The following is a 24,867-nucleotide window of genomic DNA, read 5'->3' as shown; positions in this document are numbered from 1 at the left end:
TGAACAGCTGGAGAATGCAATAATCACACAAAGCAGAATAAAGGGACCCTTCTGCATGCTGCTCTCTGGCGGGAGCACGCCTACAGCCGGCACGCCACGGCCAGCAAACAGGGCTCTGCCGCAAAGACAAGGCACACTGACGACAAGGACACCCGATTTGCACCAGCAGGGAGATCAAGCGGGGGACTGAAGGCCTAATCCTGGTAGATTGCCTGGGTAACACCGCGGCCGTGCACCACCAGCTCGCGGTGCTACCGGACCCGCGCTGATGCAGCCGCACGGCACAACAAAGCTGCGAGGCGGTAACAGCTCGAGCCTCGAGCAACCGCATCTCTGCAAACGCGGCAGAGCACAGGCTTTGCTATCCTGCCCTGGACGCCCTGCACCACGCTCCCCCATCACAGAGAGCTCTTAGCACGAGAGGCGATCCGTCGTTTCAAAAGCCCCAGTCCTTTCTTAGGTGTAGGAGAACGATCGTGCAACGGCTTCCGCGCTCCTAAAGGTACGCTTGCAGCTTGCACAACAAGTCAAACAGATTTGGAGTAACAGCCCTTTCCCAATTACCCAAGTGTTAGAGAAACATTTAGGGTGTTTCATAAAAATCCCAGGAATGCTGTGTACAGAAGTCCTGTTTCGCTGCCGCCCTACCTAACCGCCCTTTGATGACAGGTCGCTACAGTTCAAAACATAGAACGCATCGACCAGTCCCACAGAAACTCTGCTTTGTTCACACCGTGCTCCCTCAAACAACCGCCAAGGAAAGGGGCAGCAGCACGCTTCTGCAACTTGCAGATAATAGTCTTTTACTTTAAGAAAATATTGAAGTAAATTAGGCTGTCTAAAGCCTCAGTTTCAGTAATTTCATTACTTACGTTATTTAAATAAGCAGGTAAATCATGGTTAGTTTTCACTGTTTCAGAGGTAATTTCCCTGCCCTGCCTTCACCTCAACACCGTTTGATAAAGAATGCTGTCAAATTGTAAAATCCCATCCACCTCTCGCTTTGCCATCAACCTAATCTGACGTTTGGTATTTAACAGTAACAACAGCAACAATAGTCACTGGACTTCTACTAATAGCTATTTTCTGATGTTTCCATAGTTATTTGGAAAGCAGTTTGGTTGAAGAGCCTCCTGTCAGCCCAACCTCACTTTTAGCCGTCCTTATCTGGGAAGTAATCCTCCATCACAACACCCTCTACAAGGCAAGCCACAATGGCTCAATTGCCAACCAAAAAGGCTTAAGATGACACATTTTACTTTGGGTTTGACATGGGCTGGAGCCGTACAGCCAGCTACTGTGGCCAGCTTGAGGCACACCAGCACACAAAGTCATAGTGGCACAACCGCATGCAAACCCGAGCCCTGACAGTCAGCCAGGTTGCCAAATGCAATTCAGGTTCACCCAGCTATGGTCAACAGAAAACAATTATTACGTCCACCTTGTTTGACTGATGACAAAACCACTGTGTAGATAATCAGACGCAATTAAAGGTATTTATTTGTATATATAATATTGCTTCCAAAAGAGGAAAAAACAAGACACAAAAGCTGACATTTAAGTTTAGAAGCTGAAGCAATTTCCGAGGTGTAGGCTGCTCACAGGTTTTAGCCCTTTGTTTATTGCCTCGCCTCTTCCCTAAGTGCTAATAGAAACTTCAAAGTGAAAATAAAGCCCTTAGCTATGAAGAACTTAACAGGCTCATTTTAAAAATGCAGGCAAAGCACAGCAAGTTACAACTCCTTTGCTACTCTGGACTCGGGCATCTCTCAAAAAGCAGGTTGTGAAGTCCAGTGACTGCACCAGAGTCATCTGGATTTGCCAGTAAGTACTTAATGACTGTTCAATATGTGGATAATCAGCATGCCACCCCAACACGGGAAGGTCATTTACACTGCTACCCATGCACAGTAAAACCTACATTAAAACACACTTCAAAAGACTTGTCTTAGTTATGAGTTTCACATTTTTGTGTACAAAAACTATGGTAATAAATTATTACGATTCTAGGTCACTCAGTACAGGTCTTTAGAAGCAGCTCTACTATACAATAAACCTATTTTTTAACAAGGCCTTCAGTCAGAAAACCAACTTCACAAAACACAAGCAAGTGTTCACCCACTGTTGTAAGAAAGGCTTAAGTCACCACACTTGTGCCAAAAAAAATAAAATTGTGAGTGGTCAAAGGCAGAAGAGAATCTCAGTCATGAAGAAACTTTTTCAGGGGATGTCCCAATAAAAAACCCCCAATGAATCACTGTTTATATACTAAGATAAGGTGCAATTCCAAAAACATCAAGATATTTTTAGATCATCCATCATTTCCTTAAATAACTGTATTTTTTCAGAGCTGTTTCTGAACTATTGTTGCCAGATTTCAAAACTGATTTAAGTCAAGGATGGGGCAACTTTGTAGTTACTTTGATGGGAATATCATTACAATTGGGGTTTTTTGTTATTTCAGAAGCATCTGAGAAGGTATTTAAGGAACAGACGTTTTTCACACTTTTGAATTTGGTTGAAAAATGTTTGCCATTTGTCTGTCAAATACAGACTTGATTTATCTTTCATGCTTCAGTAATCTTGAGAAAGGCACCTAGACTTCAGAGATGTAGGGTTTTGATGGATGAGCCATGGCAGACGTCGCTGAAGCAGTTCAAGACGGCACTGCCAACAGGTAACTGCTCCACGCTTCTACTGAAGGCAGCCAGCAGAAAGGAACGGGCATTTTTGCTTCAGCTCTTCCAGCCTCACCTGATACCTTAGCTCTAGACACTTCTACTACTAAGTTAAAGCATTACACTGGGGTTTGCACCGAAGGGATGGAGACCCATTTTCTCTATCATTACACCAAATAAAAGTTACTGACTGACCTCCTGCACTGTTGGCTGGATTTCAAAGTTGGTTTCATTGGTGTTAATGAGGAACCACTCAACTTTGATATCTTCTCCTTTGTCTTTCACATAGAGCTGAAGCTGTGGATAGGAAAGCAGTTATTGGAGAGTGTTCTGGTGTCCTGTAAAGAAATTGTAGGTCAAGCTCCGCACTAAGGCTCACCAAAGGAAGAATGATACCAGTTTCTGAGTAAGTAAATTCAAAGTGACCATCTAAGAAGGCAGAAGTTACTTAAGCTTTGGGAGTGCATGCCACTCAAAAAAGTGTATTGTTGTTCTATACATCCAAGTAGTCTAGCCAACATGTTATTCATCCACAGTCTCCTAAAGAGGCGGCTTAATTTATGAATTTATCACTTGCCCCAGAGGGAAACTGTAATATTATTAACCATTCCACCGGAGTTAACATGAGTTTGTATGCATTTTGCAAACAGGAGGTTCAGCTCAGCTGTGGGATGAGACGTAGCAAAAGGAAAAAGAGAGAGAACAACACTTAACACTTTACCTGCAAGTGAACTGGAGACAGTTTCACGCTGTACGACTGACCTTCCGCAGCTGCTGGCAAAGTATGTGAGACAGTGACAACAAATTTAACGGAATCTCCCACGACATTACAAGAAACCACCTAAAGAAATGAAAGGGGGCAGGGGGGGAGACAAGGGAAGGGAAAAACAATTTAGTCTTCAGAAGAAGGTTTGGTGAAGGCAAGAAAGGAACTAAGAAAAGGAAGGACTTTAAGCTACCAGAATTATGCTGAATTCCATAGGTGGGAGATTTCTAAGCAATTTCATTAACATCCCTACCTCTTTCTGTACATTCACTTCTAAAAACCGTAGTTCATTCATTTCTGGATGCAGAATGTAATACCTGGAAATTCTGGTATTTTCCAAAATTCCTTTTGCATTGTTATCCAATACAAAAATAACTCCTCACCTGACAAAGACTCCTTTGTGTTTCATGTATCTATCCATTAAAAGCTCAAAGATCACAGTTTTGCATCAGGGAGACAAAGAAGTTTGTTCTTCTTCCTCTTCTGCTCTGAACTAAGCAGCCTACCATAAGACAGCTGGTTTTACCAAATGAGATTTGTTTTAGCGGCATCCTACAAACGTGAAACTTCAGCATAACCCTACTGGTGCAGAAGAGGATTTTGTCTGTGTAATTCCAGTTCCCAGTGGGGTGGGGAGGGGCAGGACCCTTCAAAAGTTTATTCAAGTCTTTGACCAAACCAAGAAAGGTCCTAAAATTTGGTGACAAAGCTAAATATCTGGGACTAATTTGTTTGCCACTTGACTGTAACAGACTTCACTGAGTACACTCCCTCACTTTTATGAGCAGTAATTTAACTTGTTATCACACTGAGTTTACAAACACAGCATGGTTCTTCCTCCCTCTCCTCTGCAAACTGACGGAGGTGCCAGAGCCGCCGTGCAAAATTCCCGGAGTGTGCCGAAAGCGCCTGGCAGCACAGGAAAGCCCCAGGTACCCAATTCAGAAATCACTCATTACATCAGAGACAGAAGCTTACTTTGCAAACAGCTCTGCTGACTGAAGACAGCTGCTTGTCACTGTCCCTCTGTGGTTACTGTCCCCACAGCTCCCCCATCGGAAAGGATAGCTGAGCCCTCCTTAGGCTGACTCAGGCAAAGTTAACCAGGTTAGTGCAATGCGCAGACAAATAACTTGCTGTGAGATTTGTTTGACGGAAACTCTGCATGTATGCTATTAAATTATGTTTGCGCGCTTATTGCTTCACTTATAGGCACTGGAATTGAAGCTGAAGGCTTTAAAAGACGCTTATCAGTCTCTCCTTAAATATATTTCATCTCCCTGGGCTCTATACCATACATTTTAAGAACGACCAGAGCATTATCAAGAGCACATCCATTAAGGTAGAGACTTAATTACAAAGGAGGGGGGAGGGGATGGACATGACAAATAAAAATCCCAACCACACCCACAAGCAACAACATTTGCCTTTTCAGGTTTGTCTTCCGCAAATTATAGTTTAGAAGTGGACAAATCAGTTTCCCTCACCTCTCCCCTTCCCCAAAGTCTAAATTCCTTCAGAAGTGATTTCTGACCCTTAATCCCACATAATCAACGTGAACACCCACTATTATGATGTATCCTAAAGGATTTTTAAGCATTTTTAATAGCTAACAAGACTGAAGAGCCTAACTGCTTATTTTACTTGAGTTGAAACACAGAATCACTCCTTTCATTCAGGAGCGTGGATTGGCATGGTGGCTCTTTAAAGACTTTAAAGACCTCTGCCTTCTTTTTCAAGGGCAGAGGAGGGAAAAGGACATGTCTGATGCAAAAGCTGCTGACACTTGCACGTCCTAAATGCAGTGGTTTATCATCCATGCACATTTCGTCCACACATGCATAGAAAGTTCAGTGCATTCAGAACAAGTTGGACTTGCTGCACCTATGATACGGAGCCATTTGTCTGGAATTTCTGGATGTCTAAGAGCCAAGGTTGCCAGGTATGCTGTTGATTACTGCTTAAAAAAAAGTGTGGCAGGAATGTTGGCAGATGAGTTAATGTGCCACTTTTTTCTTAATCATGTTTACTTCTAAGTAAAGGATGGAAACAGACACTGCAGGTGGTGATACTTTCACTCTTCTTTCTACACCTTGTCAAGAGATGCTAAATCTGTTTTTTTATATTTGTACCTTTAGTTTAGGAGCCCAAACCAGCAGGGTTTAGGCTTTTAGTCTCCTTGATCAATTTATTTTCTGGCAAAGACATCTATCAAGTCTTACTCCCCTTCTCCCTTCACTTTTAGTAAAATAACTGTGGTCTTCAGGTACAGAGGTCTGTTAATTTTTAATCCTATCAGAAAAAGGAGTGGTTCCATGTTTGTTAATGCAAAATAATATGTCTTTATATCAGGCAAATCCCTTTGTTCTGGGAGCAGGATGGATTACGGAGTCAGAAGACTGAGAGAAGTAGAATTCTAGGCTAGAATTTGAAGAGAAAGCAGTTCTGTTTTCATCTAAGATGCTGCCACAAGTGGCAAGAAGTTGATTAAAGAGACCACAACTGCCGCTTCCCTTTTGAAGTGACATTCCTTTAGAAGTGTAGTGGATAATTTTGATAGACGAGAGCAGAAATATGTAGGCCGTTTTCCCCAGAACAGTTACATGAAGAAAAATACTGAAGCTTCCTGTGCTACGCTCCTCTTCCTCCATGCCCCCATCCAACTGGCTTCCTCAAATTCATTTTCTCTGCACAGATGAAGAGCAGGAGAAGGGAGGGTCAGGCAAAGCAGCCCTTTCTAGTCAACAGGGGTGAGAAAGAGGAAGGATAGATGTTCACAAGAAACTGGACTGATGGGAAGGGAGTTGCTCTTCAACTTCATTTATCCTCCTCATCTCTCTCTCTCCCACCCCTCCTTACGAGGGACATCCCCAGTCATCAACACCTTGTGATTTAGAGTCTAGAAAACCTATCATTTTTATAACAAACTGCTCTTTAAAAATTAAGCCCTTGCACCACCACACAGCAGCTGTAGCCAACTAATTCTGGACTCCCAGAGGGGTCACACCCCAGCCCTCTCGTTATCTTCCATCTGGACAAGCAAGACCTCCTAAATTAGCAGAAATAGGGTGAGGTGAAGTAGCAGCACAAAGAAACCAGGTCTCTTCTACCAGCAGGACCAAGGTATTTCCTCCCTCCAGCACCTCCGTAGCTCTAGCCTCCGCCAGCACAAGCACCCCGTCACCAGCCAAGGTCTCTCCATGCACTTTGGGCATCTCCCATGGAAGGGGTTTCCAGCCCTTCCTCAGGTGCCTTCACCGGCAAGGCTGTGTCCCCGCTCCTCCTCAGCCCTCTGCCAGCCCTCCCCACACTCCGCTGACTCCTGGCACTTGATCAGGGTTATTCCTGCTGTCTCCTCAACACCCTCCAGCCTCCCTCCTCAACCGCCGCCATCCCTGAACACACTAGCCCACGACGGGGGTGAGCTGCTGACGCGTGGCCTTTTCGTTACTCTTCCCTCCAGCCTCTCCACGGGCGGCAGGAGGTTCCCTCCCGTGGCCAAGGGAGGGTGAAGGGCTGTGACTTCATGGGGAAATTCCGACAGCCCTGCTGGAGAAGCTCTTCTTCACCTCACCCAGGCCCCAACCGCATCACGTGCCTGTGGAAAACCCTCAGCATTACAGGCCTTGATTGCTTTTTCTCTGGAAGGAAATCAGTTTTACTGCACTTGGTATTTATTTCCAGAAAAAGCAGGTTACCTGAGGTTACTCAGTCGTATGTAAGTAATACAAATCTTTAACATTTTCGCAAGAAAATGAGTATGCGCTGTCAGGCAGCCACACAGCAAAAGCTGCGTTGATCTCAGCTGTAGGGATCAGTATGCTATTAGGTTTAGGACCCCCACGATTTCGCGTATTTGGAGTACTACTCTGAGAAGGAGAAGGCTCTTTTTTTGGCATGGAAAACTTATCTTGCCAATGGCCACACAGACAGTTTGTGCACTCAGCTTAAAACCTCACCATAAGAAAATTTTCCAGTCAGAAACTTCTGCCTTTTGATAGTCATAACACTCAGCTGTTCAGAAGAAGAATTACATGATCTTCCTTGGTTACCAGAGCCTATGCATTAACTTCTTCAGGGGGTTTCTCTAGCTTCTTCACCATTCCCTCATTACCCAAGCAGTTTACCAAGTGACACAGACAAACTGAAGGAGGGAAGACAAATGCAATGTCTAACACAGGCACAGCTAGGGGCGGATCTTTAGAAGCCGGTATCAAAGAGAATTTGCCTGCAAATATAATGACACAACCCCAGACCAGTTTTCCAAAACAATGGTAAACACCAGGGTGAAGGCAGGGTGAGTGATGGAATGAGTGCAGGAGAGAGAGAGTTACCATGTCAGCAACAGAAACAAAGCAGAAACTGATAAAACGTGATTTTATCCACTTCTTTGAGACCGACAGACATACAAATTCAAAAAAAGTGGAAAAAAGGGGAGGGGGGATAAAACAAACAAGCAGGAAGTACAAGGAGACAGGACAGGAAGAATTTTCAATCTGCCTATCAAGTTAAGTGAATATCAAATGATGCGAGGACAGGAAGCAGTACTTATATTTAAGAAGGGGGAAAATAAATAAATACCAGAAATAGACTTGCTAGTTTGGCTTCACTAACATGCAAGTCTTTACAAACCGTTAACGAGACAGCATAGCTGAAGACATGGAGACCACCAGAAGACGACAAAACACAGGAGAGGTTTGCCAGTCTGTGCTATAGTAGCTTGGAGAGAGATTCAGTTGCAGAGACACAGGCACATTGTGCCATTAGGGTCCTAAGGCATCCCTGAGCCCTGCACTCACGATATCCTTCATGATACGTTTACTGACAGCAAGCACCGTGGAAGAAAAGTAAATACATTAAGGATAAAGGATTATACTAGTACAGAAACTAAAAAACAAGAAAAGAAGAAAAAAGCTGCATGGGCCATGATTCCACTTAGGCTTGTAAAAAAACCCCAGTCATTAAAGCAGCAAAGTTCCAGGACCGCTTTTCAAGCAAAACAAGTTGTTAAAAGACAATAGGAACTGCATATGATGGTCAGGGCAGTTCACCCCACCAAAAATAATCAGAAATAAGCACATGTACGTAACTAGGAGTGATCCCAGTTAGTACCGTAATGGTGACAACAAGAAATCAGTCTTTCCCACAGCAGAAAGCAGTCTTTGCTGCACAATGTCTCTACCTGCTTCAGAACAAGTGGAACTGGAAGCCCCGATGCCCCAGTGCTGCACGAACGCAGGGTGGCTGCAAACAAAGTGATACCAAGATGAAACTACGACAGCTGTGTGGGTGAATAAGGCTTCTTTGGGCATGCTGCACAGATCATCAGAAAACAGGACCTCTCACAAGCCTGCAAAACAGCCCTCCCTTCTCTCCACCTTCTCCCTCAGCAAGATTCATCACAGAAAAATTAACATGAAGCTTTCACATTTGCTATTGCCTGTTGTGATCCAAGACAGTCATTCCTTGTATAGCAATTTATTATAACTCATTAAAGGAATGGCACTCTGAGGGCATTTTACGCCTATCTATTTAAGCATGAAGCAGGGAAAGAAGGGAGACTTCTGTTGTAGCCTGCTCCATCCAAACCCTCTGTGCCAAGTCCCCAACAAGGGAATCATCTTTTTTTGTTGCCTTTTTTGTTGTTGTTGTTGTGAAGTTCAAAGCCTCTGGAAATAGACTGCAGTAATGGAAAGGTTGGCAGAATTAGCTAAGAATATCCCTAATGTTTACTTTATTAAAACAAAACAACCAACACCACACAATGAAAACAGGCCACCTCATTCTATATATTTAGGCTCTGGCCCAAAATTGGAGTGAAGGCGATGCATAAATAGAGGCTTTGTCAAGAAGCAGTGTGGTGTAACCTTCAGCCACAGAGCAGCTCTGTCCCTATCACAATGGCTTTGGCCAAGCTGACAACCAGCAGCTTCCCCAACCATGTCTGCAGCACTGCACTGTGGAGCATACACCAGTTTTACAACTTTCAGCTTCTTCAAGGCAAGGACAGTACGTATATATCTAAGGACTGCACGTGTTGGTGTATGTCCTGGTCATAAACAGGGCTGTCAGCACTAATATAATAATTACAGTTTGGCTGGCAATTCCATATTGTTTTGGAGCAAGACTTCCCAGGCAGGAGGCTCGCTCCCAGCACCAGGCAGACTCATCACCTGGCTGTGCTCCATGGCCCAGCATTCAAGAGGACAGAGAACCATCAACCACAAAAGACATACCACAGGGCTCTATCAGCATACAGCTGCGTTAAAGTATTACACATCCCATGTTTACTGCTATTTTGATCTCTCATCCTCAATCATCCACTTTGATGACTGCAACCTCTCTGATGCAAGGTCAAATCCATATGTGAAACAACGTGCAATAAATCAAGCCCTGACTGCTGAACCAAGGCACCTATACGCTCTTGTCATACAGACCACAAGTAAAGCAGCATGTTGAACCGGTTGCAGGAAAACAGTCTTGTGCCAGCTGATGCCTCAGGCAAGTGCAGAGCTCTGCGGGATGCTACAACACTGATAAACATGCAGTACTTGGTCACAAACTACATTCAGAGCCAGTCACACCAGCAGTGAGTTACAAACAGGTATCCTAAGTTTGAGTTTGGATAAGCTGCAGAGAGAGATTTCAATTTCATATGCAAAGATTAAGAGTTTGAAGAGCAAGGGGGGAAAAGAAAACACCACAAAACCCCTCCCTTTGGATTCTTGGTATTAGCAGTGGAATATGTAAGAGAGAGAATCACCATATGAGAAAACTCCAGAGGTGTTTACAGAAAGGTATGTATTTAAGGAAGGAGGGAAAGTAACTACCAGAGTGCCACTCTAAGGTTATAACACACTGAAATCCAAATAAATATACAGGTTGTACCTTAACTGAAGGAGTAAGGATAATTCAGAGAAATTTTTCCAGCAGCTGTGCACAAGACTACGGAAATGGGTTTTGGGACAGTTCGGAACAACCCAGTTTACGTAAGGAAACCTGTTTTAATCCAATACATTTTTAAACGTGCTTATATTGGTTTAAGCTGCTGCGAAACCACATTAGGTTGCTGGCTGCAGTATAACAGCTCGATTAACATACTGAAATGGCTCAACCCAAGGTCAGACAAGGACCAGAAACTGCGCAAGAGAGGGTGCTGGACTGCAAAGCCACAGGTAGAGGAGAGCAAGAGAACAGCCCCACAGCAGTGAGCAGTTCCCTGGGCTTAGGCTGCCACAAAGCCAGCACTTGCTGCCTTCTGCTGCCCAAGCTTAACCACAGCAGGTTCAGGTGCCCACGGGGCACCGCAGGCACTAACTCACCTTGCTGCTATGGCAGTCAGAATCTACAGTTAAGCAAGACAGAAGTTAACTGAGGACTGTAGCAGAGATATTCCCAGTGGTACAACATGACTTCAGGGAAATCCAGGACTCCAGCGTTGTGCCTTGGTTCTGGTACACAGGCGAGATGAAAGCAGGTTTTAGCCTTGAGACACTGCTCTCATCGTGGTCCAGCCACAGGCACAGTACTCTGAGCACACAGCTGGCCCCACACACCCCTGCTGAACTTTGACACTGGCCAAGGGCAACCAGCAGACCCAAACCTCCTGGCCACCTCCCATGCCGACATATTTGCAGCCCTGCCCGCCTTCCAGCAACATTTTAGACACTGCACTGCAAGACACCTGTTTTTTGTGCTGTTAGTTGCTAACTTTTATTTGTAGCAGATGTCCCTCGGTTGCTGGCTTCACACACTATACAGCACACCACTTTTAGACCGAGCAGTCCCCTCTCCTTACAATTTCCCATTGTGGTGTCTTCCAGTGGCACAGAGTAACACTAGTGCCAATTCTACAGCCCTACCAATTCCAGTCTCTCCAGCCCCACTGGGGCAGGGACCACTGGTAGGGGGGAAACAAACAAACAAACAAAACAAAAAAAAGGGAAAAAAAAAAGAGAGAGAACACTTGCACAAACAATTTTACGTGTTGGCAATCCCCAGCTGCCACCAATCAGGGTGTGCCTACAAGTGTATCAGGCAGATAAACATGCATAATTTTCAAAGGAATCATAGTAGAGCTGCTTAACATCTAAATCAGACAAGCAAACCAAAATAACAAAGCAAAACTGGAAGAAAAGCATTAGGCTAATTTGATGCAGGTGCCTAAAGCTGAGCACCAGTTCAGATGTGACTAGTAGTTATAGTCACTAGGATGAAAATGCAGAAGCTATCATTGCTAATAAGCATACATACATTTTTTTTTTTCCTTTTAATGCATTTTTACCCTGTTCTAAGAGCCACATTCTGCCTTAGTTTAATTTTACATGCACTAAACTACTTCCCAGTATGTGGGGTGGGGGCAGGAGAGGAAGAAATAGACAATTCGCTCCTCACTGAATACAGGATTCTGTAGAGTCAGGACTTCACCCTCAGGACTTTGTACCTGTTCCACTGATCCTTACCCAGCTCCGACTTATGAAGCGAACCTGTAATCAGCCACACAAACAGCAAGAGGCAGACAAAGATGTTTTCATGTCCCAGAGGAGAAGTGTCCCTTTCCTTCTTCATGAAGAAGTCCCCACCCCACACTTTAGCAATAGGATGGGGAACCATCGTACCGAATGTGGGGGTGGGAGGAAGAGGGCTGCTGTAGGAGTTCATTGAAGGCGTACCTATAAACTTGGCATAACCCTGGTTATTGTTCATTTGGTAGAAGCCCTGGAGCACATTCTGCTCATGACTTGCAAAAGAAGTGAATCAATGCAAAGACAGGTTCATTAGAGAAGCAGCCTCCTATCAGCCTTGACAAACTTAGGTCAAGGCTACAGAAGTATTGACAAATTAAACTCCCGCTGATACTAGTAAGAAAAGTTTACGTTTCCTGCCCAAAAGTACACTGAAACAAAACTGAAATTTACCTTCTCTTGAGCTGACTTTACAACACTAACAACTTGTTTAACTGCTAGCTCAAGTGGTTCTGGTGGGTCATCTTCCTCAAATGTAAGCAACTGTGAATCCTAAGAAAGAAGAAAAAAAGAAGCATCATTAGGTGATGAACCCATCGCTTGGAAACGAGTGATAAAAATGCACTGCCAGTGAAGTTCCTGGAAGAACCAGAGACAGAATTGCACATGTATGTCAAAACTTTTATGTATTAATTGCACGACACCTCACTACATGATACAGGGTAGAGCCCAAAAACCTATACTTAGGACATAACTACGGGCCTAATCATAACTCATCTTTCTCTGCAGCAGAGCATCAAGGTACACAGCACAGTGCAGAGCGAAGCCCATGAGCAGTGACAGAGTTCAGTGAAACTGCTCTTCTCGAGTAAGGATTAGTCAGTGCTGTAGTTTTAAAATGCACTTTTGGTTTGGCCTAGTAATATGGCTGCACTAGGCTATGCCAAAACTAAGAAAACCCAAGTATCAACTTGCAGAGGTGAGGAAAGAAGCCTTCCCCTACCCGATCCTTCCTCAAGTGTGATGGCAGGCAGCGATGACAGCTACTCAGTCTTCACATAGACAGCAAGGAAAAGACAGCGTATACCTGTTTTGGCAGTGAGGTCATACTTTCAGAGGCATCAGCACTCGCATTCTCCACCTGCTACCCACACCGAGCAGTCAGCACCGCTTCCCTCATCACCCGAGGTGTTTTGCACGCAGGAATGTCGTTAGCTGTGTGCTGCTGGCATTGTTTTGGGAGCCTGACGGCAGGAGCAACGGCACGCTGCAGTGCCAGGCAGTGAACTCATGGCAAGAGATGGCTCCAGCGGCTTGCCCGGGGAGGGAGGATGCATGTGCCCCGTCAAAGTGGCTTTGGTCTCTGGTCTGGGACGGGAAGCTGATGCTCGTTTCTAGTTACTTTCAGTTCCTGGCACCTGTGCCCAAGCTGTCCAGGCTCTCCTCTTCCACAAACAGAAGGCAAACCTTTGTTTCTTAGCACAATCCATGCTTTTCTCAACTGCACCATGCAATTTGAAAGGGCAGGTGAAGTATTTTCTTTCTGCTGCCCTAACTTACGGTGATGTCTGGAAAGTGTTAAAGTGCTTTCCTTATCTTCCACACACACCTGTTGCCCCGCTCTTCCTTCTCCCCCAGCCTGCCCTCTGACATGTAAGAAGAAAGCATGCTGGGGCCGCAGGGAAAGGAAACTCCTAGACCTAGGGAGAGGGCTGCGCACAAAGAGACCTGGGTACGTGCCACTTCCTAGATAGCTTAGCCTCAGCGTTTCCCACTGACACGGCAAGGGTTCAGTCCTCAGGACCCGTCAATTCGGTTGCCACGGCCTCGCCTAACCTCCTTGCCTCTTAGACCCGGGCATACCATCACAAACCAACGAGCAGGATGCCACGCTGTGCCCTTTGCAAGAAGGGTAGGATGGGAAGGGAAGGGGTGCCGTGTTTTGTGCATCTTATCTGACCTGGGTTAAAATCCAACTGACCAAAACCAGAGAAGCCCACCGTCCCGCGGCTGTCCGGAGGACGCCAGCCCTCAGCGTTCCACCGACACGCACATGGGTTCAGCATGGCCTGAGACAACACGAACAACAGAAGCCCAGCTCCGGGAGTTACTTGCCGAAAGACCGGACCCGTGCCGGTGCCCAGGCCAGGAAGTTTCCATTGTTTCTTCCTCCCTGCACCCCAACTATGTTCTCGGCAGCCCAAGCCCCTGCCAGGGGCCGCGGGGGTCACGGCATTCCTCCCCGTCCTTCCCTGCTCCCACGCGTGCGCCCGCTCCGTGCCTCCGGCCAGCTCCCTCCTGCAAATTCCTGCCAAGCAGCCACCAGACATATACACGCGTATATACATAAGCAAACACATACACACACACACGCAGATACACATGCACGCACACACCGGCAGGCGCTGCCAGCGCCGTGCTGGCCGCACCCCGATGTATCTCTGGAGCGAGTCCCGGTGTCCCCACAGCCGCCCCTCGCCGGGAGAGCCCCCGCCGCCACAGGAGCGCACGCCGCCCTCGCCCGCCCCGGCGGGACGGCCGGCAGGCCCCGGCCCCGGCCCCGGCCCCGGCCCCGGCCCCGGCCCGGCGGGCGCGGGGGGAAGCTCCGCGGCCGGGCCCTGCGGCGGGGCGGCCCCCCGCCGCTTCCCCTCCCGCCCGCCGCCCCTCACCTGCGTCCCCGGCACTCACCGCCCGCGCCGCCGCCTCGGCGCGGAGCGCCGCCACCCAGGCCCGCCGCCACTGCCGCCGCCAGCTGCCCAGCGACAGCGCCCAGGCCAGCACCGAGCCGCCCTCCTCCAGCAGCTCGTCCCGCCGCGGCGACGGCGGCGGCGGCGGCAGCAGCGGCGGCGGAGGCGGCGACCGGCCCCGCCGCAGGGCCAGCAGCGCATACTGCACCAGGTAGACGGCCAGAGTGGCCAGCGCCGCCACGAAGAGGGCGACCAGCGCGCACCAGCGCAGCTCGGCCAGCCCGCCCGCCAGCCACGCCATGGCTGACCATAATGGGAGCCGCGCTACCGGCCCCCACCAAGGCGCGCTCGGCGGCGGCAGCGGGGCCGGGCAGCGGCAGCCGCAGCCCGCGCAGGGCCCGAGCCGGGAGCGGCGGCGAGGCGTCCGGACAGCTGCCCGGGGACGCGCCGCGCCGCACCGCCCGCCCACGGCGCAGTCACCGCCGGGCCCGCCCCTGCCGGCGGGGCGGCGAAGGGAAGCCCGGCCCCGGCCCCGGCCCCGGCCCCGCGCTGCCGGCGTGGGCGGTGGCGGGCCGGCCCGTGAGCCCGGCGGCGGGGGGCGCTCGGCCCTTGGCTCCCCCGGCGTCCCGCAGCACCGCGGGTGAGGGGCGCCCGGTGCGGCGGCGGCTGCCGCGGGAGGGAGCGGGGCTGGGGGCGGGTGCCCGGGGCGGCGGGCTGCGGCCGGGACGGCGGCGGCCGGGCGGGTTCGCGTGTGCCCTGAGCCGGCACTTCTCGGAGAAGCCGTCTGCCGTGTCGGGCGGTGCCGCGGGCAGCACGGGGCGAGAAGGGGCTGCCGAGGGTGGGCAAAAAGGGGGAGTTCAGTAGAGACAGCGGGACAGGAGAGGCGTTCAGCGGCCCGGGAAGGCCACGGGTGTCAAACTAGTCGGGTTTGTTGGTTTTCGTACAACAAAGGGTTTCCCCTTACATCAGTGTTATTTAGTGATGTCGTTTGCACACCAAGCAACAACTGCAAATGAAAAATCATGTGAACAGCCCCTCACGTCTTCGCGCACAATAGATAAACGCGTTCATGCCTGCTTGTGGGCAGTGGGAGCCGGGGTTTTTTTCCCCCAAAAAAGAAGGATCGGATAATCTTTGTGTTCAAGAGGGTGAGGCATACTCAGCTAGTTTACATCAGAATTACAAAGCCCAGTGGATAGCATTGCCACCCTGTGCCTCAGTAGCAAGTGACCGTTTCATGAAGGCACCCCTTCATGTAACGGGGTAACACTTGCGGGTCTGTGATCGGCCTTCCTGCTCACCCCTTCTCAGCACTGCAGGAACACCTAAGGAGGTGACGAGACATTTTATTTTTCCCTCTGCTTCCTATCAAAGGGTGAACGCAAGCTTCCCTTTTCTTCCTGGTGCCTCAGCATCTCCTCTGCCGAGGATGTCAAACTCACCGGAAGGAGGAAAAAACCAATTCTGTGTTTCATTGTGATCTGCGTCCTGGAGTGTAAATTCAGAACTAAGTACTTTCTGCAAACCATGCTGAATGGCTGTTGTTATCAGTAGGAGGTTTGCAATAAAGGGGAGGAAATTGTCTTTGGATAGTAAATAAAAGTTTCATAATTCTTTATTTCTGTCACATTCATTTTTAGTAAGTTCTTGTTTGGTTTTCAGAGTGCTACCTTATCAGCTCATTGCTATTTGTGTCCTCATTTTTCTTCTGCTTTTCTTTGCCTGCTCTGTTTCTTTCCTAGTGACTTTCTTTACCCATGGCAGCTCCCAGCTGATGAACCTCACTTGTGTTTTTTGCCCAATCCACGCACTAAAACCACCAGTGATTAAGTCACTGAGGTTGGTAGTGAAATGTCATTGTAAGTTCTTACTCCACTCAGGTTTAGGGTGTTGCCACTGTAGCCTTAAAGGCTTTTGAATATCTCCAAGGTCTCCACAACTTCTCTGGGCAACCTATGCCAGTGCTTGGTCACCCTCACAGTGAAAAAGTGTTTTTCCTCATGTTCAGAGGGAACCCCCAGTGTTTCAGTCTGTGCCCATTGCCTCTTGTTCTGTCACTTGGGCACCACTGCAAAGAGCCTGGCTCCATCTTCTTCGCGCCCTCCCTTCAGATATTTACATACACTGATAAGATCCCCCTCGAGCCTTCTCTAGCCTTTCCCCCCCTGCCAGTTCTCTCAGCCTTTCCTCATATGAGAGATGCTCCAGCCCCTTAATCATCTTAGTGGCCTTTCACTGGACTCTACCCAGTGGAGAGACAGCACTCCAGGTGTGGCCTCACCATCGCTGAGTAGAGGGGAAGGATCACCTCCCTCAGCCTGCTGGCAACACTCCTCCTAATGCAGTCCAGGATGCCATTAGCCGCCTTTGCTGTAAGGGCATATTGTTGGCTCATGTTCGGTGTGCTGTTCACCAGGACCCTCAGGTCCTTTCCGCAAAGCTGATTTCCAGCTGGTCGGCCCCCAGCATGTACTGGTGCCTGGAGTTGTTCCTCCCTGGGTGCAGGACCTTGCACTTCCCCCTCCTGAACTTCGCGAGGTTCCTGTCAGCCCATTTCTCCAGCCTGTCAAGGTCCCTCTGGATGGCAGCACGACCCTCTGGTGTACCAGCCACTCCTCCCGGTTTCGGGTCATCTGCAAACTTGCCAAGGGTACAGCCTGCCCCATCATCCAGATCATTAATGAAGCTGTTGAACAGGACTGAACACATTATTGGCCCCTGGGGTACACCACAAGTTACAGGCCTCCAACAGGCCTCCTTTGTGCCATTGATCACCACCCTCCAGGTCCGGCTGTTCAACCAGTTTTCAATCCACCTTGTTGTCTGCTCATCCAGCCCATACTTCATCAGCTTCTCTATGAGGATCTTATAGGATACAGCGTCGAAAGTCTAGGTAGACAATGCCCACTGCTCTCCCCTCATCTACCAAGCCAGTGGTTTGATCATAGAAGTTTATCAAGTTGCTCAGGCATGACTTCCCCTTGGTGAGTCCATGCTGACTACTCCTGATGACTTTCTTGTTCTTCGTGTGTCTGGAAATGGTGTCCAGGATTAACTGCTCCGTCACCTTCTCAGGGATCAAGGGGAGGCTGACTGGTCTGTAGGTTCCGGTGTCCTCCATCCTGCCTTTCTTGAAGTTAGGAGTGGCGTTTGCTTTCCTCCAGTCCTTGGGCACTTCTCCCAGTCACCATGATCATTCAAAGATGATCAAGAGTGGCTTTCCACTGACATCTGCTAGCTCCCTCAGCACTTGTGGGTGCTTCCCTTCAGGGCCCATGGACTTATATATGTCCAGTGTGCTTAAGTATTCCCTGACCTGATCCTCCTCCACCATGGGTACATCTTCTTTGCTACAGACTTTCACCTTGGTCTCTGGGACCTGGGATTCCTGAAGGGCTGTTACATCAACATTTAATACAGTATTTGAGAATATGGGGGCTAGGCCTCTGGGAGGAGGAACAGGTTGCTGCCTGAGAAGCAATTTGATCTTTTTGTGTTGTAAATACATTGTCCTATACATCACGCCTATAAGCTGCAAACTTGTCAGGGCCAGAAGATGGTTTTATCTGCTGTAGGTAGGTTACTGTAGAGACATAAGAAGAACGGGCTACTCAGAGGTCAAAGTATTTGCCCAGGACACAGGGAAATCCTGCACTCCATTCACTGACCAGCTGCCTTCTGCCTGTCTGACTCCAGGCAGGTGATTTAGAGTACACCCGCATGATACCAAGGAGCAAGCTGCTGAGGTCTCCAGAGATCCACAACCAGAGCCATATTGCTATGGTAACACAGTTCTGTACATAGGTTAATTGACCCTGCTGAGAGAACAGATTGATTAGCTGGGCTACTTTTAAGATCCAAACCAGTATCTTTGCTGGACCAGCTTGTCTGCAGATAGCTCAGGGATTTCTAATACAGCACAGCCTTGCGGCAGACAAACCTGCCCTTAGCTTGTCCCGTGTTTCAGTTCCCCACATATGCCACACAGACAGTTTTCTTTAACTGGCAGGAATTTTGTGAGTCTAATTAGTGAACATGAAATGACAAGAATAAAAGAATACACTGAGATATTAAGAACAGTTTTACTTTACAGAACTTTATCAGCTATCTTGTTACTAGAAATATTTTACATTTTTACTTTTGAAGTATAGCAAAAATATGTCACAGCTAATATTTAATTCTTTTCCTTTTTCATGCACCTGTGAACTTGGAATAGCCCTCTCTGAACATTCAGGATCTTACCCATCAAAGCGTAGCTCTGGGGATGCGATTAGTCAAGTAATTAGTTGTTCATAATTCCATGTACTTTGAAGCTGAGAACTGTGCTTCTAACTTGCTCCTAGGTTCTGCTATGTGCTGTATTTCTAGTGAGGAACTTCTCTATGTCCCAAATGCCAGCTTTTCTTTTAATTAGCAAGTATATATCTCTGTCAATTGTGGTTGCAAGGCAAATTTAAAAAATGTAAAGTGAGTAAGATTGATACATGGTTGATTTTACAAGGGTTCTGCAATAAGAGAGTTATAAATGCATCGTTCATCATGGTTACCTCACATGTCCCGTTTTGATCCTTTGAAGTATGAATTTTGTTAACCGTTTTACTCTGTGTTGGAAAGGCAAGAAGAAAACTGTAGACCTGTACCTGTAGCTTACTCTGACCTAGTCTATGCTAGAATGTTTTGCTGGTAGTGCTACCCTAGGCACGTGAACAACAAAGAAAGATCTCGCCCGTTAACTAGTGCTGCCAGGTTCATCATACACCTGTTAAGAGATGCTCTTTTTCATCCTGCAGACAGAATGTGGGCAGAATTTTAGGAGCTTGACTGTTTGAGCTTTCCACATTTGTTGCAGGTGGGTGGAACGGTGGCTTGGACTTGGCACAGGCAAATGTGTATGCCAGGGTGGGACACAGCAGGGCGTGCACTCAGACCTAGCACCCAGAAAGTGCAAGATCTGAGACTACCCTGAGTCCCATGTTATAGACATAAGCAAAGGGAGCAGGATGAGATCATAGTTATTTAATCAATTTCATTTTTAAAGCTGTGAGCAGAACAATGACAAAAAAAAGCACAGTAGGTTCAATCACTGCAATTAAATGATCACTTATATAATTACAATGCACAGAGATAAAATCAATCCAAACCTCTCCCACTAATTCTCTGCCTCTGAGCTCCAGAGTATTTTTTACAGACATGAAAGAAAGAGAAGGTTCATAAGAGGCCATACATGCAGTCTAACGTGAATTCTGAAACAAGTGCTTTGTCAGGACAGTATAATAGTGTTAAGAGATGCTTGGTTTGGCAAAACTGCACTTTGGCCAGCAGAGCTTTTTCCAGCATCTCTGTGTGATGCCACCTTTACCTGTGAGGTGGCTATAACCATGTCTTCATTATGAGATTTAGCTAGCGTAACAGTCAGCCTGAGATGATAGCACCGCACACTCTTCATTGACAGCTCTGCCAGCAGAAATAGACCCATTAATCTTCACACACGATATGTGACATCTCAGCATGTTACTTCTCATGGAAGAGGGGACCATTTCCCCTTTCACATGTAGCATTTCAGCCTCTCTCCCAGTCTTTTACCGGCTGTGCCAGAGGCAGGTAACAGGCATGTCCTTCTATCTGCTGACTGTGGCAAGTTTGCTCAGGAGTTGTGGGGCAAGGAGAGGTACAATGCTAAAGCCAGAAGATGAGCTCCTCCATTTGGTCCTGCCCTAATGTGTACTCTCCAGCCTGTTTTCTGTAGCTCCTTTCTAGGTGAGATTCAGCACGTGTGACCCACCTTGTCTCATGTGACTCGACATACCAGAAACGTTGTCCCCTGCTTTGTGACAGCTGTTTGAGAAAGAGAGTGATGGGTGTGCAAAGAGCTGGAACCAGGGCCAGGTGGGATGCCCAGAGAAGCCTCGTTGGAAGACGGTCAGCACCGTCTGGCACCAAGGAGAGGAGGTGCCACTAAGCAAGCTCTTATAACTAGGAGATAGGGTGGGGGCAAGGGGGCTAGCACTTGGCTGGCTTTTGATCTGGAATAACTCCCCCCCAACTCGTGTCTTCCAGACAGCATCCTCTTCTTAGTGAAGGAGTCTTGCTCGATACAAAAAAGGCTCAGAGGTGATGACATCATTAGAACTTCACTTTGACTAATTGCTCTTATTTTTGGTTCTTTTGCAAAAACAGGAGATATCTGATCTATCCAAGCACCAGTCTCTATTGAAGAAAAAGTAGTATGTCTGCCAGGACCTCGTAGTAGAAAAACTTCAAATTCATTTAGGTCATTTAGTTCTTCTATGCCCAAATGCCTACATCTTGTAAGTGCTTAAGAGGACATACTGCCAGGAGCTGAGTTTTTCATTAGATCAGAAAATTGCTCTTATAGGTTTGTTATTATATATGTTATTAATATACAGGCCGCGTCCTAAAAAAAAAAATCTTGAAAAAACAAACCATGCCCCATAAGTATAATTGTTGACAAATTGGCTAAGTTTCAAGACAAATGGGTCACAATGTTTTATTTTGACCAATCATAATTTCGAATTATGTGTTGAGATATAAAGCAAAACTGCAAAGCCATGTTTCAGTTCTATTAGAGCAACCATGGACCCGAGTTGGTACACCTTGGAAACTTGTACTTTCTTTTGAAGCCATTCATGCACCAGAAATACAGCCTATCAAGGAAGAAAAACCAACATGAGAAAGCAGGCAAATAATGGCACCATGGTGTTTGTATTCATCATAGTACATCAATATTCCACCCATTAATTTTAGAAGTCTCTTATAATTTTGCCATATTATAACTATTCTGCTTTTCTCTGTAGGATCACACTTTTCGCTCTTTCCAATATCCTGTAAATAATCTGTTCCCAAGTGGTTATGATTCTGCAAAATGCTAACAACAGATATTTTGTCTGGAATTGCTGATCGTTTCTTTTACTACTTGTATCTGGCACTGCAATGGAAGAAAGAAAAATATTTTCTAGAGTATTATTTTCTCTATGATGATGACTCTTACATATTTACTAGACTTCAGTAAAATACCATGAGTTTTTAGAAACTAAAACATGACAGACAAGCTTTTTTTTCTGTATTTTCGCCTGCTGGAGCCAGTTACATTCTTTCCACCAGAGAGCGCAAGTATCACCAGAGGTGATGGTGCTGGGATGGAGGGATTGCTGTACTCGTAAGCAGTATTGTGAGCTGCCTTCCTCAAGGACGGCTCTCTAGACATGATGGGTGATTACAGCTATATGAAGTTTCTTGCCTATGGGTAAATGTAGGCTCAGAGTTAACATTGTGCCCAAATAGTTAAGGCTTCCCATGTACAAGATAGAGCTGAAGAATCTCCTGACAAAGAAGTACTAGAGAGATTCCTGCCTCTCCTTCTGCATCTTGGGCTCCAGCCCAGGAGATGCTGACTTCCCAGGGACATGTGCTTCTCCCATGCAGTACAAACACCCCTATGCCCCTCAGACACGTGCTTGAGGACACTAAGACCAACTGGCTTTGGGAATGTTGGGCATCAGAAAGAAGATATGACTTGGTAAGTAGTAAAAGAGATCTTCAAGCTTTAGTCTAAGAGCAAAGGCATTTCAAGCAATGTTGTAGGAAATCAATAGCAAGACTGTGAAATAAAATAAAGGCTTCTGAAAAATCTCAGAACCTACACCTCCCTCTAGAGGAACAGTGAAAATGCTCCAACTCAGCTAGACAGCTAAGAAAATCCAAGGGCATGTACCAGTTTTGTGTGGCATGTCATCCCAGAGCACACCCCCATGGGTACTGTGCTAAGGCTAAAACACCTTGAGTCTGGAGCACATGGGTACAGGCTCACTCACGTTATGCAAATCCTGCCAGTTACTTGAAGGAGAAAGCAATGTGTTATGGACTGGCAAAGAGTAAAAAGCTTTTAACTCCTCAGTCACAAGTTCACATTATGTTCAAGTGTGTTGACTATATGTTATCATAATAGGTGTTAAGCTACAACTAATGCTCTTGCATTTTCTTAGACAACTGTCTGCGCTGCAGAAAGCATTGGGATAGACTGGCCTCCTCCTTGGCAGTCCCAACAGGGAGCCAAGGATTTGAGAGTTTGGAGATGCACCTCATCTCTCCACTCCTAGCTGTCAGTTAGGCAGAAACTACGCTGCTTAGTGAAGAAAATACCAAAGACGACAGCTTTTAGACAAAAGTGTATTGTAAAATGCCTTTGACCTAACAGGGAAGTTTCTCCAAATTCAGCAGTTGCTGTGTAATTGAGCCACATTTAAACACACTCACATGCATTTTTATACACATACATACATACATACGTATATATAGAGAGAGAGGGGTTCACCTTCAGTGTGATGCTTTTGAGTGTGGCTCTTCAGGTGGATGCGATGGTGCAGTCTTTTGTTTCTGGCTCCTCCTAGTGCCTGTACACAGTGTTAGAGGTACATAATAGATTATAGGATCATCTCCATAAAACGAAGGTTCTGTGTGGTTCTCCTCCTCTTGAGCCTTGTAGTAATACTTGCTAAAAAACTACCCAATTTCAAATCTCATTTTTAATATCTGTGATTCTCCTCCAGACTTATTCAGAGTGACAGTTTGGTATTTTGACAGGTTTTTTTTCTCTCATGCTTTTAAAAAATGCATGTACATGCCTTCACGTGCCTCAGTCAAATTTCTCCTGAAACAAGTAATCTGACTGCAAGCTAACAAAGCTAAGTTTCCTTCTTGTGGCATTTGGCTGCTCAGTTGATTGATGAGTGAAGAAGAGGCAGCAGCAAAGAGCAGCTGCTCTGTTAATCACAGCCCTGGGCTGCCCTGCAGAGAGGAAGTCTTTACCTTTCTCTCTATGGGTGGGAACAGCTGTGTCAGCTCTGACATTAACTGGACTCCGCAGTGTGCCCCGCAGAGCAACAGTTGTGCATGAAGCCAAGGACTAGCCAGCTGTGGAAGGAGTAAGTAGGATGGCAGTCAATAGAGCTGTATTTACCATATCATAGATTTTCCTCTGGGTTTAGATCCCTCTCTTTTTAGGAACCACAGGTGCAGGTGGCACGGTGGAGAAACTGCGAATGTATCTCCACAGGTATAGTTGCCCCACCTGGTGAAGCCCTCAGGATGTGCAGTTTTCAAAGCCTGTTCCAACAGGACCCAAACTTCCCCCAATGCAAGATGTAGGGGAAATATTATTAAACAATCTTTTGGGAAGTTTTTCTTCCCTTAAGCTCTTTCATAGACTTTATAGCACAGAGTAATGAATGCAGTTTCTGTCAGCCAAAAGTGGTTAGAAGGTGTCAAACCCCAGGAATGCCTAGCTGTTCATTAGGGAAGAAAGGAAAAAGCGGGAACCGAAGAGCCGTATTCATCACAAATGACACCTTAAAACAAAGGCTGATTTTTTTTCTTTTTTTTGTCAGGGCCACAGTGTGCTCTCTTCTTACGTATCTTATGTTCTTCTGTTGTCATCCTACTTTCTCCCACCTCTTCTTCTGGCTTGTTGCCCTTTTTTCCTTCAGACACCTGCCCATGGAACCTGCAAACTACAGCATGGTCTCTTCCTTCCAGCAGAAGCATCCCTGGATGCTAGTAATCCCAGCCTCATCACTGCCTCGTTTTGAACACCAGTGGACTTCATTGGAGAGATGCATGTTGCTGGATGAGAGCCTGTGCCCTCAAATAACAGCTTAAGCTAATGACTACAGCCAGGGCTCCATGACATCGAAGAGCTGTATCCATCCTAGATCCTGGACTGACAAGACATTAAGAAATTGTTAAGGGTTGTATCAAAACTGCAGCGGCAATTTAAAGCAAATTCTTTGTTAGCAGAAACTGGCTTTGCTTTCGATGAATTCTTTCAACACATGTAAAGTGAAGGGGAAATAAAAAGTTGTGTATGTTGCTTGATTGCAGCCAACACCTTGAAAATTTTTATTGCCAAAGTATTTCAGGACTGGAAACAGAAATATCATCCATGTAGGTCTAATAGTAAAAATTACCCTGTTAGTGTCTGTGTATTAAAAGAAGTGATAACTGGAAACATCCTCTGAACAGAAAAGTAAGTAAACGTCACTGGATTTGCTTGCAGGGCAACTGTCTTAGAAGTGGATGGCTGGAATTAGAACAAAAAATAACCATGAAAACAGGTGCAATGCTCATAGCATTATCAGTAACTTTTTATCATTTTGGTTTGCTTCTTGACTTTTATGTCAAATATAGGTTGTATGTTCTCTAGAGCAGACATTTTCTGTGAAGCATTTAAGCGGATGTTAGACTGCTCTGAAATG

General features: G+C 46.6%; 1 protein-coding gene and 2 long non-coding RNA genes across 6 annotated transcripts in view; 2 read left to right on the top strand and 1 right to left on the bottom strand.

Annotated features, from left to right (window-relative positions):
• Window positions 1–15,041, bottom strand: part of C2CD2 (C2 calcium dependent domain containing 2) — a 41,205-nt gene extending 26,164 nt beyond the window's left edge. For 2 of the 4 annotated variants that reach the window (XM_052794707.1, XM_052794708.1), the window contains exons 1-4: window positions 14,598–15,041; window positions 12,363–12,461; window positions 3,400–3,519; window positions 2,874–2,975 (exon numbers count right to left, since the gene is read on the bottom strand). In XM_052794707.1, coding sequence (XP_052650667.1) covers window positions 2,874–2,975; window positions 3,400–3,519; window positions 12,363–12,461; window positions 14,598–14,897 — 621 coding nt within the window. In that variant the 5' untranslated portion in view covers window positions 14,898–15,041. Of the gene's footprint in view, window positions 1–2,873; window positions 2,976–3,399; window positions 3,520–12,362; window positions 12,462–12,996; window positions 13,580–14,597 lie in introns of those variants that run through there. The other 2 variants (XM_052794706.1, XM_052794709.1) reach the window with 2 other exon arrangements.
• LOC128145087 (uncharacterized) lies at window positions 13,748–16,214 on the top strand. Its single transcript, XR_008236339.1, has 2 exons — window positions 13,748–13,821; window positions 15,971–16,214. It is a non-coding gene; the product is annotated as an uncharacterized LOC128145087 (long non-coding RNA).
• A 4,701-nt stretch (window positions 16,215–20,915) lies between these two features.
• Window positions 20,916–24,497, top strand: LOC128144801 (uncharacterized). The gene is made up of 2 exons (XR_008236218.1): window positions 20,916–22,133; window positions 24,100–24,497. It is a non-coding gene; the product is annotated as an uncharacterized LOC128144801 (long non-coding RNA).
• The last annotated feature ends 370 nt before the right edge of the window (window positions 24,498–24,867 follow it).

The sequence above is a fragment of the Harpia harpyja genome, chromosome 8, assembly GCF_026419915.1.
Source record: "Harpia harpyja isolate bHarHar1 chromosome 8, bHarHar1 primary haplotype, whole genome shotgun sequence".
NCBI lineage: Eukaryota > Metazoa > Chordata > Aves > Accipitriformes > Accipitridae > Harpia > Harpia harpyja.
The sequence above is the reverse complement of the archived record's forward strand: the minus strand, read 5'-3'. Positions and strand labels throughout refer to the sequence as shown.